Here is a 17,242-nt window from a genome sequence, read left to right as displayed (position 1 = left end):
GACTCATAAATTGCTTTGCTCACTTTTACTGCCGGGGTTTCTTGGTATGAGAGTCACATGCCAGCACTATGCTTACTTTACTCTTCATTTCCCCATAAGCTGAAAGTCAATAAACAAGCAAATCTTCTTTGCTGTGTCTCCCAAAGATTGTGGCATTGTAATTCATAATCAGGAAAACTTCTGCAGGCCCGTGCAGATTAGGCAAGGCAGCTATAAAAGCAAATGTAATCAGGAAGTTAAAAGATTCAAGAACAGGCAAATTTATTGACAGCTCTAGTTACAGGTAGGTAGCCGTGTTGGTCTGAGTCGAAGCAAAATAAAAAAATTCCTTCAGTAGCACCTTAAAGACCAACTAAGTTTATATTTTGGTATGAGCTTTCGTGTGCATGCACACTTCTTCAGATCTGAAGAAGTGTGCATGCACACGAAAGCTCATACCAAAATATAAACTTAGTTGGTCTTTAAGGTGCTACTGAAGGAATTTTTTTATTTTTATTGACAGCTGTGTGTGTGTGACTGAGATATTCCCCCATCCTGCCCCCCCCCCCCGGAAGATCTATAGAAAAGATTATTTGCATTGCTTATGGAAGAATGGGAAGAATCTGTCCTCCTACAATTTTATAGCAATGCTTCAGGTATTCACCACCCAATCTTCAGAGGTCATGTATTCAATGTTTCTGTCCTTGAATCAATTTCCAGGTAAAGAAAGCTGGCAAAATAAATAAAAAGACAGTTTTCTAAAGGTTCACGACTATGGGAGAGGTGTTTTGGAACATTGTAGGAACTTCTGAGGTGTAAAGGAATCTGCTTACGTTTGTTAGTAATCAAGTGCCTCAGGCATGAAGCCAGTCCCTTCTCCAGTAAGCATTGAAGCAGATACCTGCAGAACTTGTTTGTTATCTACTGTTGTTAGAATCTGTGTTTATGGCTGCCAACCACCCAAAAATGTGCAGAAATAAGCAGATAGAGCTTTTCATGGCACGGAACTAAATGTGACCATCTTGTTGCTTAGTCCGTTTCCTACATCACTGAAGAACCACATTGGTTTTCAGATATATGGACTAATACCTCAGTATCTTGGGACGCGGGTGGCGCTGTGGTCTAAACCACAGAGCCTAGGGCTTGCCGATCAGAAGGTCGGCGGTTTGAATCCCCGCGAGGGGTTGAGCTCCTGTTGCTCGGTCCCTGCTCCTGCCAACCTAGCAGTTTGAAAGCACATCAAAGTGCAAGTAGATAAATAGGGACCGCTACAGCGGGAAGGTAAACACCGTTTCCGTGCACTGCTCTGGTTCACCAGAAGTGGCTTAGTCATGCTGGCCACATGACCCGGAAGCTGTACGCCGGCTCCCTCGGCCAGTAATGCGAGATGAGCACTGCAACCCCAGAGTCGGTCACGACTGGACCTAACGGTCAGGGGTCCCTTTACCTTTACCTTACCTCAGTACCAGATCTCTGAGAATGTTCCTGTTCTTCTTAAGTTATGCAGAATTAACAGGACTGGAACAAAATGTACACTACAAGAGACCAGTATTTTGGGAGAAAGGGAAGTAACAGTGGCAAAAACAGAGTGAAAGGGATTTCTCCCGTTCCCAAAAGTCAAGCCGATCCAGTGACTCCTGGTGCTACCTTCAGGGGAAGAGCCATAGCTCAGTGGCAGAGCTTGTGCTTTGCATTCATAAAGTCCCAGTTCAGTTCCTGTCACATACAGACAGGATAGAGCCAGGCTGCCAATCAGTGTGGGCAAGGATGAACTAAACAGAACAGTGGTCCTGTGGCCATTGGGGTTATCAACTACTTATTAAAGCAAAACAAAAAGCAGGTCTGGCAATGGTGGAAACTGTAAACTGGATCTCTTCTGAAAATTAGGAAATGCAATATAAAAATATTCCTTCAGTAGCACCTTAAAGACCAACTAAGTTTTTATTTTGGTATGAGCTTTCGTGTGCATGCACACTTCGTCAGATACACCTGACGAAGGAAATGAAATGTTAGAGTGTCAGGGCAGGAGGCAAACACTCACTGCTCAAAAGAGCTCTGGAGTTTGTACGATATTTTATTTTTAAAAGATAGCTTTTCCCCAGTACAGTGGGAAAAACCCAGAAGAAACATGGGAGGGAGGATTACAAAAGGAAGGTGGAAACCCCTGTCTCACCTCCAATAAATGTGAATGAATGTACTATGGCTATTCTGTAATAAATGACCCACCTGGAAGCACCCCAAGAATGATAAAGGATCGTTCACTTCAAGGACTACTGTTTGCAGACTTGAGGAATGAGCAGATAAAAAAACAAAACTGAACGATTAAAGAAATGAAGTATTATAAGGACCAACCCAGGAGAAGCAAACCTAGCCTGTGTGTGGACTGAACCACTCTACGCTCCAAATCCATTTACACCAGGAAGTAACGCATACTGTTCTTTTGCGGCACCCCCCCCCCCACTTTTCTTACTACATTCTAGCTCAGGCACCCCCAAACTTCGACCCTCCAGATGTTTTGGACTACATTTCCCATCTTCCCCGACCACTGGTCCTGTTAGCTAAGAATCATGGGAGTTGTAGGCTAAAACATCTGGAGGATCGCAGTTTGGGGATGCCTGTTCTAGCTTATGCAGTCACCGCTGTGCAATTTTCCTTCCAGCCTATATTCTTAACCATACTTAATACCAAGAAAGCTTCAGAGAGTAGGAAAAACTTCCGAGCAAACTTGCTTACTGCCCTGTGCTTTGCGCGCTGCAGACTTTTGTGCGCGTCTAAAACTCTCAACCCTCTTGCAAACTCTTGTCATGTTTGGACGGCCTCTTTCTGCCTCAGCCCTCCCACTGGGGTGGGGGCTGGGAGGAAAGAGAAACGGGAGAAAAAGAAGATCCACGCTCGAGGGATCTGCGGTGGCAAGAGATCCTGCTCTGAACTCCTTCCTTCCTTTCTTCAGCCCCCTCCCCAAACACGTTTCTCCTGCGCGCTCTCGGGAGCAGCACAGAGGAGCCGTGAGGAGTTTGCACGGGCGCCAAACCTCGCAGCTCTGCAAAAAAGCCGGGTCACGCCGGAGGAGGAAGACCAGTAAGTCCTCTTTCTTGTTGCCCTGTAGTTATGTAAGCCTCCTTTTGAAACGGTTCGCCTGCAAATGGAGCAAGCGTGTGGCAGATGGCCGGAGATGGTGGCCCTGGGATCCATAAGTTAAATGCCCAATTGCTGTGCAGGCGGATTCATTTGTAACGCCGAACTTGAAGCACAAAGAGCGAGCGAGATTTGCACCCGAGCGGTGGCTGAGAGAGAACCCTTCTCAGAGCTGGGGAAACTTCTCTAAGAAGCTGACGGAGGAGATCTAGGGAGGTTGCATGGGGAGATCTTCCCCAGCATGTGGAATAGGAGATCAGGGGAAGAAAGAGCGGCTGTCTCTTCTCCCGTTTCTCCACCGCTCATAGCAGAAAAATCCTCAGACGTGGAGAAGAGGGGGAAGTATCAGATTCCACTCCTTCGTGCCCGGGACAATTGCTTTCATTTTTTGTGACTCACCGAATAGAGGGGAATTGAACAGGGCTGGGCCTTCTGCTCATGCGAGCTGCATCTTGAAAAACAAAGGATAATTTTAAAAGGCGGGGGTGGGGGGACAACACTAGGGAAAAATGTAGGAATCTGAGCCCAGCGATCAAGGTTCACATCTGGCGTTCTGGGCAGGAGCTGGGCTGCTTCTCGGCCGGTGCAGCACAATGGGCTGAATAGGCCCAAGGCTATTTCCAGGCACTGTCTGAGTGCATATGGAGTCACAAATAAAGTCACAGGAGGGTGGCAAGCATAATCTGCCCTGGGACTTATGGTGAGAAAGTGCCGGCTGCAAGAGCAAGTGATCATTGTTCCATTTAATGAGGGACATGGGTACATGTAAGGAAAAAACAAGTGATTTTGGATTGCCAGGTTTCGTTTTGCTGTTTCTGCAACTTTCACCAAAGCTGCATAACAACTGAGACTAAAATCTTACCTGGGTGTCAAGTCTAATTAAATTTAATGGTGCTTCTGACAAGGCATGTCTTGGATTGCGCAGTAGGCAAGTTAAGCTTTTCCAACCATACCTCTATGCCAGGGAAACCAATTACCTGAGTCATACCTGTGTGTCATGTGGCTGTGTTAAAGGCAGAGTCAGTACGAAAGGGAAAAAAGGAAGAAAGAGAAAGTGGCATTGTTCGTCGCTTTCTTTGAAACAAACACTGTGTGTGAACTCGGCAAATGGCATTTATACCCCTTTTTCCAGATGCGGGAACTTTAAAAAGTTAGTGGAAATTTGTTGTCCAGGAAGCCATAGCTGTGACGTTAGGGAAAGAGCAAACAATTCAAGCAGGAGAGATACGGAGGAAAGACAGGGTTCCAGATTGCAAAAGAGCATGGAGCACCTGCACCTTTGATAAATCCATCTATATAGTTATTGAAGGTGCAAGAGCCCCGTCCTCTTTTCATGCCTAATGGAGAAGCACAGGTACAAATGCACTGCTGGAAAGAGGAAGCCTGTTCTGTCTGCTGCTACAGAGCCCCCCCCCCAAATAACTTCTATACGTCACTCAGCCCAAGGGGGAAGGTTGGCCTGTATATGCAGCCAGCACAGCATAATCGTAAACAGTACAGTATATGATTGCTGAAATTAGAATCCACTTTTCTCCTGGCAAGGCTGCTATTCCTTTTATAGCAGCATATATAACAGAAACACGGAAAGCTGCTTTATAAAGAGTTGGTCCATTGGTCCATCTCGCTCAGCAGTATTCCTGACAGCAGTACTCCAGGATTTCAGCCAAGGGCACATTCCCAGGCCTACCTCGAAATGCCAGTGATTGAACCTGGGATCTTCTGAATGCAGAGCCAGGGTTCTACCACTAAGCTGCAGCCTTGCTCTGACACAACACATAATGATACAAGATCAGATCACTGTGTAGCCATATCAGCAAAAGCAATCTCTCTTGCATTTCTGCCTGTTGTGCAGGTGTTTGGGCATACACAAAAAGCTGGCCATATAAACACACTCGTGTGTGTATAAGCACCCAAAGGGAGACTATAGATAAAATCTCTGTAGCTTTGGTATCTCTCATTCAGGTATGAAGATCTTAACAGATAGGGCCCTTCTCAGCTAACACCTGCACAACATAAGCATGCAGAGATGGCTTTCGTTTCTTTCATTCTTTGGATTTCATCCCCCACCCCCATCTGTTTCCTTTTGGAAACGGATAATAACAGGTGCAGCTTTTCCAAGCATGGCAATAAAGCACTGTTGGAACCTGCACCTATTGTACTTCTGCTCATTTTTAAATTGCATTTATATCCTGTTCTTCTCCAGGGAGCTCAAGGTGATGTTCAACGTTCTCCCCCCCCCCCATTTAATCCCCACAACAACCCTGTGAGGTAAGTTAGGCTGAGAAGCAGTGACCAACCTTGGGGTTCAAAACCTGGTCTCCCAAGTCCTAGTCTGACATTCTAACCACTATACCACACTGTCTCTTCAAAACTTCCTTTTGACATTGCTAGGATCTAACTACACACTGAATGCAAAGTTCTGTAACTAGACTGAAGTCTAACAACATCTGGAGAACTACAGGTACTCATCATTGCATTAAACACAGAATTTAACTTTTTTCAGTCAAAACGTGCACAGCTGCAGGTGCAATGGAATTATGGCAGATGTAATATATATTGTCAGAAGTTGCAAAAAAAAATATATCCTTCTGGATGGAAGTACTGAACATTATACAAATAAGTACAGGTTATGCTCTCCCAGGTAACTCTAAAACAACTCTTCTTCTGATAGTTTGCTCTGAGGGCATTAACACTGATTTACAGCTTATTACTTCACTGCTAACGACAGCAAAACTGTGTTGCACAAAAATGGAGAGATAAAGATCCCTCTACCATAACCGGCTAATGAAAACCTGACAAACTATAGTAATGATGAAAAATGTGATTCATCATAATCAAGAAAACAAACTTACTGAGAAATGGGTCTTGTTTTTACATCTCTGGAATAAATGATGATATATTTCCTTTTGATCTATTCATGACATTATATTGACATGAATATATGTTATATTGTCCTCCCCCCCAAAATGCCAGTTTCTTTCTTTTCAATTCTGTTTTATTTTTATTTTTTTAGTAAACAAGGATGTCTGTTTTATAAATAGATCTGCCAACAAATTGTAACTGTATAACTATTATTATTATTATTATTATTATTAAAGCTGGGGGAGAGAGATAGTATCCCTACATGGTACTGGCCTAAATGAAAGGGAGAAGCATGCCATATACAAAAGGAGTTCTATGTAAATCCCATTGGTAAACCATTGTGACCTTGTGGGAAGGCTGAACCCACCCACGTAAGAAATGACTGGGTTGTCATTGCCAAACGTCATCCGGAGCAGAAGTGGTGGGTGAAATCTGAGCAATGTCATGGGTTGCTGTAGCAGTTATATTTGGAAAACTAGCCCTGCCAGGTGGTGACGAGGATGGAGATTTCTTCATAATGAAATAACAGTTCCCTGCTGTCATTATGGGTCTTTGTTCTTTTGAAATCCAAAGTGAGTCAGCTGCTTGTGCTTGGAAGATCTCACTTGTCATAAGATTGGCAATTTGGCTCTTCAATCTGTGGACTCCTAAGCCTGTGTTGTGCTTACAGTGGTACCTCGGGTTGAGTACCCAATCCGTTCCGGGGTGCCATTCGCACCCCAAAAAGTACTCAACCCGAGCAGCGCTTTAGCACATGCATGAAGCACCGATAGAGCGCTTCTGCACACACGTGAAGCACACAGAACACTTCTGTGCATGCGCAAAGCACTCAGAATACTTCTGCGCATGGGTGCACGGCGGAACCCGAAGTAAACACTTCCAGGTCCACCGAGTACGCAACCCGCAGCGTACGCAACCCAAGGTATGACTGTATTATGGTCTAAGGCAGGGCTGGAGAACCTGTGTCCCTCCAGTCGTTACTGGGCTTCCATCTGCCCCAGAACTGGCCAACAGTCAGGTAGAATGGAAGTTGTAGTGCAGCAATATGTGGAGGTCACAGGTTCCCCCCTCCTGATCTTTTTTTTTAAAAATAATAATAATTTTTATTGGATTTTATATAAGGAAAAAAAGAACAATAGAAAAATACAAAAAGAATATAAAGTAATTTCAACAAATCTTATTCCCCAAAATTCTTCACATATCAATAAGTGAAGATAAGATAGAATAAGATAGAAAAAACAAAAGGAAAAAAAGAAAAAGATAAAAAATTCTACTATATAACTTCAAATCTTAACATTTCGGACTTCCTCATTCCCCCTTCTTGAGTTCTAAATAATGCACTAACTCTTGCAGTTCCCAATTCTAAAATCACATTCTTTTTTCCAAATTGTAACTTCTTTATAACCAATAACCCTTCACAGTTCACATTGCTATTATTTATCTACTATTCTCTACCCTTTACCCAAAAATATTCAAACTTATCTATCAAAATATTTTACCCCCTATTATTCCCACCCACAAAACTGAATCTATCCCCCTTTCCTTGGAATCGGTATCTCCAGAAGCCTCAGCCGGTTCCTTAATGCATTCCGAATTCAGACCATTTTTTATCAGTCAATAGAAATTAATGCAGTTCTCCCTCATCCCACTCCTAATCTGTCCCAATCCAAATTTTGCCGAACCCTTTCCCCCCTCTTCTGTAGTTCCCACACTTTATTTCCATTCTCATTATCTTTCTGCCCCCCATCTACTTGCTTCTTCCCCTCTCTCACTGGGGTATTAACCTTTTTGTTTTTCCCCTGGGGGGGGCTTTTGAATTCCCACCCTCCCCTGTTTCACCTCTCCCACCAGTGAAACAGTGGTTTCTTCTTGATACCCTCCCTGTTCCACCTCTCCCACCGGTGGAACAGTAATTTCTTCTTCCTCTTCCTCTATCTCAAATATCAAGTCTGTTGGTTCAGCAAATTGTCCTTTAAGGTTATATTTCTCCTCTGATCTAGGCTATTCTCCTCCTGATGTAGGGTAAATGGCTAACAGAGTTTCACTTTAAGTCCATGTGACATTCACTGCAAATCCTGCATGGGTGGGGTTACCTATGCCCTGCTTGCTCAGGCGCTTCCTTGCAGATCATTAGCACTGTGATATTGTTGCTGCCAACTGGCGCTCTCAGGGCCTAGCTAAATGTCAACCTAGAGCCATCATGCTGCGACCAGCCTGCATTTGATTTCTCCTGCAATCTACGGTGTAAAATTGGAATGAAAACCAACTGACATGACATCACACCCAACCCTTTATAAGCAGAACCCAATGAATTAGTGGGAAGGGCAGGGAGAGCATGATATGACATGGTGGTGGTTGGCTGTTTTTGTTTGTTTTTAAAGAAAACCCAAAAGTTCAAAGGGAGATGTGAGTCACTATCAGCCACAATTTTCTTTGCAGGCTTTTACTGCACAAATTTAGTGGTGGAGAAGGTGCCTGAGAGAAGGGTGTGGTTGCTGCATTGAGAAAACAGCTGGATGCCCTGAAGGTCTGTTGTGAAAAAGAAAATCTGAGAATTAGTGCAGGCAAGTCAGAAACTTCTACCATAGGTCATTTCTCCCATTCCTACATGCTTGAAAGGGACTGTATCCAATGTAGTGCTCAGTAACTGTCATGCTTGTGCAAAGATTTATACTTGTACAACAGGACTTTCCCTCCCTCTCCCCTCCCTGCGTGCCTCCAGATCTGTTCTGAGTTTCTCCCCAAACCTCTGGAGCAGATTTGGGAAGGGTATGTGCCTGGGGCATTTGGGGTAGGGGGAGAAGAGGGCAAGAACCAAGCAGAGGGCCTTCTCAGTCGCCCGCCCTGTGGAACACCCTCCAATCAGAGGTCAAGGAAATAAACAAGTATCTGACTTTTAGAAGACATCTGAAGGCAGCCCTGTTCAGACAAGTTTTTAATGTTTGAAGTTTTATTGTGTTTTTAATATTCTGTTGGGAGCCGCCTAGAGTGGGTGGGGAAACCCAGCCAGATGGGTGGGGTATAAATTATTATTATTAGTAGTAGTAGTAGTAGTAGTAGTAGTAGTAGTACAGTGGTACCTTGGTTCTCAAACTTAATCCGTTCCGGAAGTCTGTTCTAAAACCAAATCGTTCCAAAACCAAGGCGGATTTCCCATAGAAAGTAATGCAAAATGGATTAATCCATTCCAGACTTTAAAAACAACCCCTAAAATAGCAATTTAACATGGATTTTACTATCTTACGAGATCATTGATCCATAAAATGAAAGCAATAAACAATGTACTGTACTATAAAATAAATAAAACAATGTTGTAGATGATAAAAAGTAAAATTAAAAATCAATCCGTAGCTGAACTGGGATCCACAGTCAAAAAAACAAATTAACTGAAAAAGCCTCAAAACAAAAAACACAAAATAAATAGCAAAAACAAAAGCACCAAATATAAGCTCCAGATATCACCTCAGAACACTGCAATCAGAAATAAAAGGCTTGAATTACAATGGGGGAATGCAAATTAGCAGCCCAACAGGAAATACGGAGCACGTTCGGTTTCCAAAAAAAGTTTGAAAACCGGAACACCTACCCCGTTTCTCCTATTTTAAGACGTAGTCATAAAATAAGCCATAGCAGGATTTTTAAGCATGGTACTTCCGGTTTTGCAGCATTCGGGTTCCAAATTGTCCTTGAACTAAGCTTTTCGAAACCAAGGTACCACTGTAGTACTGTGCAAGCAGATGGTTACTTAGCTCTACATTGCATACAAGCCGTTGTTCCCAAACCCTTCCACAAAGTGAAAGTAATCCACTCACTTGTTATCTCTAATGCCTCTTTATTAGGGCTTTAAATTTCCTCCCTTGTTTCAGAGAAAACACAAAATAGAGCCTTGGGCAACAGGCAGACAAATAGAAGTTCATGCTGTGCAGTTTTTGACAGCAGCAGTGATGCACCCAGAGAGAAAGGCTTTGCTCAGTGCTGCTGAGTGGGGTGTCTCTTGCCTGCAGCACCAACACTAATAGGCTTGTTCAGAGCCATTTTCGTGTCAATAGTCTCCTTGTCGACTGTATGTGAAGGATGCTCCCGGTCCCTTCTCCTTTCACCGCTGCAGAAAGTACTGCATAAATGCAGGAATTATTGGAGGGAGGAGGGGAGATGGGAACAAAGACACAAATGCCCAGTACTTATGCTCCCCTCATGGGTGGCTTACAGCATAAATATAAACAATTAAAATGCAGATTTTAAAAACTGCAAAATATAAAGCTCCATAAAACTAAAAAGCTAAAACAGCAGCAAGTACAGTCATACCTCTGGATACGAATGCTGTGGGTTGCGTACAACACGGGTTACGAACGCGCCGAACCCAGAAGTAACGGAACGGGTTACTTCCGGGTTCGGTGGTTCGTGCATGCGCAGAAGCGTCAAATGACATCATGCGCATGCACAGAAGCGCCGAATCGCGACCCACGCGTGCGCAGAAGCGCTGGTGCTGGTTGCGTACTGCTCATGTTGCGAACGGGGCTCCGGAACGGATCCCGTTTGCAACCAGAGGTACCACTGTAAACTCAGCAAAACTTTTTTTTTAACAAAAATTGTATACAGATTTTATAATAGATGCCAAAAGGCCTGGGAAAACGAGAAGGGACTGGAATAGGCATCAAGTAGGAGCCAGGTGAGTCTCCCAAGGGAGAGCATTCTACAGCTGGGATGCCACCTTGGAAAAAGCTCCGCACCTCACTTGGTGGGGACACTAGGATAATTTACTGGGGTTTGTGGATCTAGAAAACCTGTTAGGCATATTTTTGTTTTATTTCAAAAATGGACCCAAGTCTCAAGGGACAGTCTTAATCGAAGAGTCTCATCCAAGGAGAAGCAAGGATGCTTCATTTACAGTGACACAAAAGGCCATTGACCGGTCGGATGCCTGGGCTTTGTTGGCTTCCGCTATTGTGGGTATGGAGCATTTATAGCATTGTGATGATTCAAGCTACAAGATGTTGACGAATGTCTTTTTTCTTCCCTCCCTTTAGGCTCCATTTATGAATTCAACTAAAAGAGTGGATTTGAAACTAATAATTATTGGCACTTTAGGGTAAGCAGTATTCTTTGCTTTTGGAGTTTGAAAAGTCAGTTTGAAGAGATGTTCTACTTCTCCACATAAGCACTGTAATGGTGGTGTTGTTGTTTTTTTAAAAAAACATATTGGGTTTTAGATAGCACTGCTTATTTTATTATGTTGATTTTAGTTATATTTTTCCACATACCCTCCAAGAAGCCAAGGAGAGCATTTGGTTCTCCCACTCCCATTTTATCCTCCCAATGACTCGGGGAGGTGGGCTAGGCTGAGAGTTGGCAACTGGTCCAGGCCACCCATTTCTAAGTGTGGATTTGAATTTGGAACTCCTATGTTGGCTTTCCCAGCTAGAAATGTTACAACACTTCATGGCATTTTTAATCCCTATCATTAGAGAACTCTACCAATTTGACAATGACAGTGATCTCCTGGCTTTCAACAGTGGAGCTCGCTAAGTTCTGGGAGATAGCTATCATAACCATATCATAACAGCAATCATGCTGTATTATATTGTTGTGAGAAATACCTCTCAGAAATCAGGAGAGTCATCACAATGGATATCAAGTTAGGAAAAAGGTATATGCACCGTAGTTGTCCTATTGGAGAAAATATCAGATCAAAGCACGCAGCTCAGCCCCTCATAGAGCAGAAAATTGAATTTCTACTTGCTGGTTTTAAGAGAAATAGCACACCACAAGTGTCCATCTTCTCTATTGTTTTGGTCAAATTGCACTAGAAACGTATTGATGATGATATGAGGGATTGTCAACAGGACAAAGATCGAGACAAGCTAATTTTCTTAATTTTACAGATGAATTTTTTTAACTGTTTACCATATCAAACATCAGGGCTCCCATACGTTCCCCTACACATAGGCCAATGATAGGGATGTTGGGAGTTATAGTCCAGCAACATCTGGAGGGCCACAGGTTCCAGCAGTCTTTCCCTAGACAGACATATTTTTAGACAGTTAAGTCCAGAAAAAGAAGAGAATGCGGGAAATGCAGGCTAAAGAAAATTATACTCTGGAGAGTTAAGATCAGCCTGCAGAACAGACTACAAAAATCAATAGATGCAGCACTGAGACGATGACACAATGCCAGCATTGAGCACAAAGACTAATTGAACAGTGTTTTATTATATCTAGTAGTCATAAGTTTTTGGTTTGAACAGGGGATATATTAGCGACTTCCTCCAGTTTCATCTGTTCAGGTGAAGCAGACCACCAATGGGCATCTTCACCTAGTTCTGGCCTGCAGCCCACACTCCAGAATAATAATACTTTGCATCTTTTGGTTTTTTTAAAAAGACTTTTATCCCAAGTATTTTACAGGAGAGATTCAAGGCAGCCAGCATTGAAGCACACAAGTAGCAAACATAGAACAATCTACAATTCAACCAAATGTTAAACCAAACATCTAGCATAAAAATCAGGAAACTATTAGAAAGCAGTCATCAGAATTAATTCATCACGTGTGTTTCTTACTTCACCCTAGTGTAGGGAAGACCTCTCTCCTCCACCGGTATGTTCACAAGAAGTTTTACGAAGACTATCGAACCACTCTGGGAGCTAGCATCCTGACTAAAATGGTAGTTGTGGACAGCAGCCCGCTGAAATTGCAGGTGAGAGATACCTTGAAGTAGAAGTGCTTGGTTTACACACATCTAGCAGTGCTCAGAAATGGCAGGTGCTGTATGCTCCTATTGATTGATGGATGGGTGGGTGGATGGATGGATTGATTAAAAAGATTCCTATACCACATTTCAGCAGAGCTTCCAGGGTAGTTTACAAAGAAGATTATACACAAATAAAATACCAATAACAAATTAAAATATCCAATAATACATATAAAGCTCGGGGAATTAAAAATGTCTTCATCTGGTGCAAGGTAGCCCTTTCTGCAGGAGGAATTCCACAAACAGGGCACCAGCGCACTCTCGGGTCACCACCTCTGAGTACTTCACAAGGATTGATTTCGTATATACTTACAACTCATCCTTCATGGGTGTCCCGGGGGTGGGAGTGACATTATATGCAGTGTAATAGAATTAAGCCATATAATACATTGAATTTAAATGGGAGGATATCACCTTACACACCCAATGGCCTGTGGGGGAAAAAATGTATACAGTGTGATGCCAAAATGTATACAGTGACAAGGCCAGATACCCCTTGGAGGACAGAGTATTCCATAATCTGGGGGCCACCACAGAAATGGCTCTGTCACAGACAGGCCATGAACTTTACAGAGTGGTGGAAGTGTCAGATCTCTGCACCCAGGTAGATCTATGCAGGAGGGAGCGCTCTGTCAGATATTTGGGGCCCAAGCCATTTAGGGCTTGATAATGTTACGTAGTATGGCTCTGTGCCATTTTGTAACAGTTTTATGTCTTTTAAAATTGCAGTAGTCCACAGTGGGGGAAAGTTGGGGAAACACTGAGCCGGAGGAACCTGTCATCGTGCATGAAAGCATATCTGTAGCGGTTCAGAGATTGCTAACGCTAATGCCTGTATGTTTGTCCTACTTTCAGATTTGGGATACTGGAGGGCAGGAACGATTCCGGTCCATGGTATCCACATTCTACAAAGGTTCTGATGGCTGCATGCTGGCCTTTGACGTCACAGACATGGATTCCTTCCAGTCCTTGGATGACTGGAGGGAAGACTTCCTACAGAAGGTCATCCCTACGGAGCAAGGCTTCCCTATGGTTGTGCTGGGGAATAAAATTGATTTGAAGGACCGACAGGTAAGAGAAGGAATTGTGAGGGAGCGGGGCAAAGCTGGAGCTCTCGATGTATTTTAAATCTCTTTGTATCAAGATTGGAGAGGAGAATTCCTTGTGCTAGAGAATGGCGTGAGAAGAACGCCCAATCAATGAGGGGTTGATCCAGCATTTGCATTGCTTTAGATTTCTGTAACTTGTCCCATTGATTCCAATGGAATTTAATTGTGAAGACCATTCTAAGATTCAGTGATCCCCCATGTTGTTCTGTGCGACTCCTGTTGGCAGACTAGGAAACAGCAGGATCTAATAGCATGGAACATAATCTCTTGTGAGTGACCCTTAACAGAATTTCTTCCCTAATGGTATTCCACATGCACACCTGAAACTCAACACATTTCTTGCACAACACTAGCCATGAGGGAAATTCCCACGTTTTTATTTTTAAAAATTGAAAATACTTTTTTTAAAGCCATGACTAAGCTACTTCTGGCGAACCAGCGCAGCATACAGAAACGCCGTTTACCTTCCGGAGCAGTACCTATTCATCTACTTGCACTTTGATGTGCTTTCGAACTGCTAGGTTGACTGGAGCAGGAACTGAGCAACAGAAGCTCATCCCGTCACGGGGATTCAAACTGCTGACCTTCTGATTGGCAAGCCCTGGGCTCTGTGGTTTAGACCACAGCGCTACCCACGTCCCTTATTTAAATATATAGATGTGATCAATTACATGAAAGTATTGAGAAACGTAATGTTTCCTCAAATTCAGAGAAAAAGGAAAGCAAGCTACATAAGTATTTTTATTATATGGAGAGGAGAGAGAAATTAACAAATAGTAGGGGTATGCGCGCTTACTACTCAAATCTTTTGCAAGGCTGTAACTTTCATTGCTGGAGATCACTGCAGAGCATTTTCCTTTAGCCCCAGTTATCAATGCATTTTCAGTATATTTACAGATCATCACTGTCAATAAGTGTCAGCATACATACTAGTGGTTTTTTTTGTTTTTTGTTATAAAGCTGCTAGTATTTATGCACTTATTTTCCATCTGTCCAGGAACAAGGATTCATGTTGATGACATGATTAGGGCTATGAATTGGGGCAGCTAAATATGAGTCACCAGTAAAACCTAATTCTTGTTAGTAGAAGTTAAGAACCCTTTGGAGATTGAGACTTATCAGGACCTCAGCCAGTTGCACGTGGGTGAATCATGAGGGCGGGGGAGTTTCCACACCTTGTTCTACATCATAATGTGAGAAGGCAACAGAAAAGCTAATACTCCCGAACCAAGTGGCATTCTTGTGGATCAACCCCACTTCCTTGCAAAAGTTGAATTTTCATAATAAAGATGGAGTGATTTGGAAATGTCCTGGACATTGCTTGGCATTGCTTGCATAATGATTGTGTGACACACAGTACGACCTAACCTCCCTGTAAACAAATCAGGATCAATGTTTAAGACACTGGTTGTCTGGAAGCAACCTAAGATCAATTGAATCCCTTTCAATTTTGCCTTGCAGGTGTCCAGGGAGGCAGCTTTGTCCTGGTGCAAAGAAAAGGACATTCCGTATTTTGAAGTAAGCGCCAAGAATGATATCAATGTAGTTCAGGCTTTTGAGACCCTGGCAAGACAAGCACTATCGAGGGTGAGTAGCAGCCTTGTCCATAAGAAATAGCAGTCTTTCATCAACATGTGAAGCAAACAGCACCCTCTTGTGATCATTTCCATAAAATCAAAGGAGGAGCAAAGTTTTGGGTCTGGCTAATGTGTGATTTTTAAAGTTTTGGGCTTGCATATTTTCGCTTGCAGGCCTTCTCCCAAGTGCAGTGCAGTTCAGCTTCCCCCTTCCAGAGTGTCTTGATTCTGCACTGAAACCAAAACAGGTGCAGTGAGAGCAATATAGTATAAAAGTAAAGGCATGTGTTTATCATTTATTTACTTTTTAGAATGCTACAGTTTGCAAAAGAGAAGCCATGATACCTCTGAAAAATCTGATTTTTTTGGGGGGGGGTAGGAATTGCATGTGATTGTGGATTATAGGTACAGTACTCTCATCATATATATAATATGATGTTGCAAAAGGGATGAGATTTTTAGGACAACAAATATAAAGATTCCCAACCACAGAAATATGACAAACTGAAAACCTTACATCAAAACCAATTTCTGTCCATAAAACAGTTGTGCATCAAAGAGTTCTCTGGGTGTCGCTAATCTTGAAGCATGTGGGATGAGATTGCTGCCTCTGACCACAAGGTGTTGCCACATGTTCAGGTTAAGACAGAGAAAAAGGAGCTCAAAAGGATTTTTATTTTTTTAATGCCAAGATTTTGGTTCCCAAGTAGCTTTCTGACTAGGGATGACCCTTACCATATAGCAACTCAGCTATTTTTTTGTCTATTGTTTTGCTCTGTTTTCATAAACTCATACTGGGTTACGTTTTTCTTTTAGTACAAAGGGATCATCGAGAACTACCTAACCGATTCTATAAAGCTCACTCCTGAAGACCAGCCCAGGACAAAATGTTGCTGAGATGTCATTAAGAAAGGGATAACTTTTCTACTCTGTCCAAGTCCAAAGCTTGATGTGTGGAAGAACCGCTGAAGTCTCTCTTAAGTCTTGCCCATCAGGGCTGGAGGAAGAACTGAAGGGACCCCCCCCCCATTTTCCAGCAAAGATGGGCATTACTGACCATTACTGAGCATGCTGATGGAAATCAGCCTGAAGCATCTGGGTCACATTAGCCCAGCAAAATTGAACTGTGGTTCTGATCCCTTTGTCCACAAATTTCTAAGTGGTGCTCGGACTTGTTCTTCAAAGTACCTCCAGGAAATAACTCGGTTCATTTGTCTGTTCTCAATTTAATGCTGTCTCCCATGTTTCATCGTGGTCTCTTTGTTAAGGCAGGTAGGCAGCAGTCAATCCCTCGATCTTCAGCCTTTGGTATCTTACCTGCAAATACAGCACATTCCTATTGTGCTCAACATAGCACAATATGAGCCAAAGCACAGATTTCAGTGCCTTCTTACTATGTATAGATTGAATTTACATCAGAAATGCAAAACATTATGTTTGTTCACCAAATGTGCAATAGCACCAGCTGTGTGAAGGTGTTACTATAGGTACAGGGCTTTTGTAAAAAGTAATTTTCAGAACATAGACTTTTTTGTATGTGCAACAATACTCCCAAATAATAAAAGCCTTTGGGTTCCTTCCCCCCCCCCATTTTTCGATTTACTTCCTCAGAAAGTCAGGTTGGACTTGCAAATTCACTTTAACCCATCAATGTCCTTAGTTTCCCCTAGGGAAATTCGTCTCGCCATGCTGCTGAAGCATCCCCACTGGGGTTTCCCAATACATTTCTTCAAGTGCTAGCAGAAATAGTGGAGATTTCCCCCATATACACACATTTGGAATGGGATGTTTTATACATGGAGAGAAAAAAATATAGCTGAACAACTGACTTC

The 17,242-nt window shown here is 42.9% G+C and overlaps 1 protein-coding gene across 7 annotated transcripts; it reads left to right on the top strand.

Moving 5' to 3' along the window:
• The first annotated feature begins 2,835 nt into the window (after nucleotides 1-2,835).
• Nucleotides 2,836-17,000, top strand: RAB7B (RAB7B, member RAS oncogene family). 7 transcript variants are annotated; one of them, XM_088674330.1, is made up of 8 exons: nucleotides 2,836-3,057; nucleotides 5,318-5,382; nucleotides 8,416-8,503; nucleotides 11,004-11,065; nucleotides 12,544-12,670; nucleotides 13,580-13,795; nucleotides 15,295-15,420; nucleotides 16,227-17,000. In XM_088674330.1, exons 4-8 carry the CDS (start codon nucleotides 11,013-11,015, stop codon nucleotides 16,305-16,307), a joined length of 603 nt encoding a protein of 200 aa, XP_088530456.1. In that variant the 5' UTR covers nucleotides 2,836-3,057; nucleotides 5,318-5,382; nucleotides 8,416-8,503; nucleotides 11,004-11,012; the 3' UTR covers nucleotides 16,308-17,000. The 7 variants fall into 7 exon arrangements, with proteins under 7 accessions (XP_088530456.1, XP_088530455.1, XP_060133101.2 ...); XM_088674329.1 differs by having other exon boundaries at nucleotides 8,416-8,540; XM_060277118.2 differs by lacking the exon at nucleotides 5,318-5,382.
• The last annotated feature ends 242 nt before the right edge of the window (nucleotides 17,001-17,242 follow it).

The sequence above is a fragment of the Zootoca vivipara genome, chromosome 7 (assembly GCF_965207765.1).
Source record: "Zootoca vivipara chromosome 7, rZooViv2.hap1.1, whole genome shotgun sequence".
NCBI lineage: Eukaryota > Metazoa > Chordata > Lepidosauria > Squamata > Lacertidae > Zootoca > Zootoca vivipara.
Note: the sequence above shows the minus strand (reverse complement) of the source record. Positions and strands in the feature narration are given on the sequence as shown.

Coding starts and splice junctions, on each gene's coding strand:
- RAB7B (XM_035123888.3), top strand. CDS start 11,013: ATGAATTCAACTAAAAGAGTGGATTTGAAACTAATAATTATTGGCACT. Junction 11,066..12,543: donor ATAATTATTGGCACTTTAGG/GTAAGCAGTATT, acceptor ACTTCACCCTAG/TGTAGGGAAGACCTCTCTCC. Junction 12,671..13,579: donor GCAGCCCGCTGAAATTGCAG/GTGAGAGATACC, acceptor TCCTACTTTCAG/ATTTGGGATACTGGAGGGCA.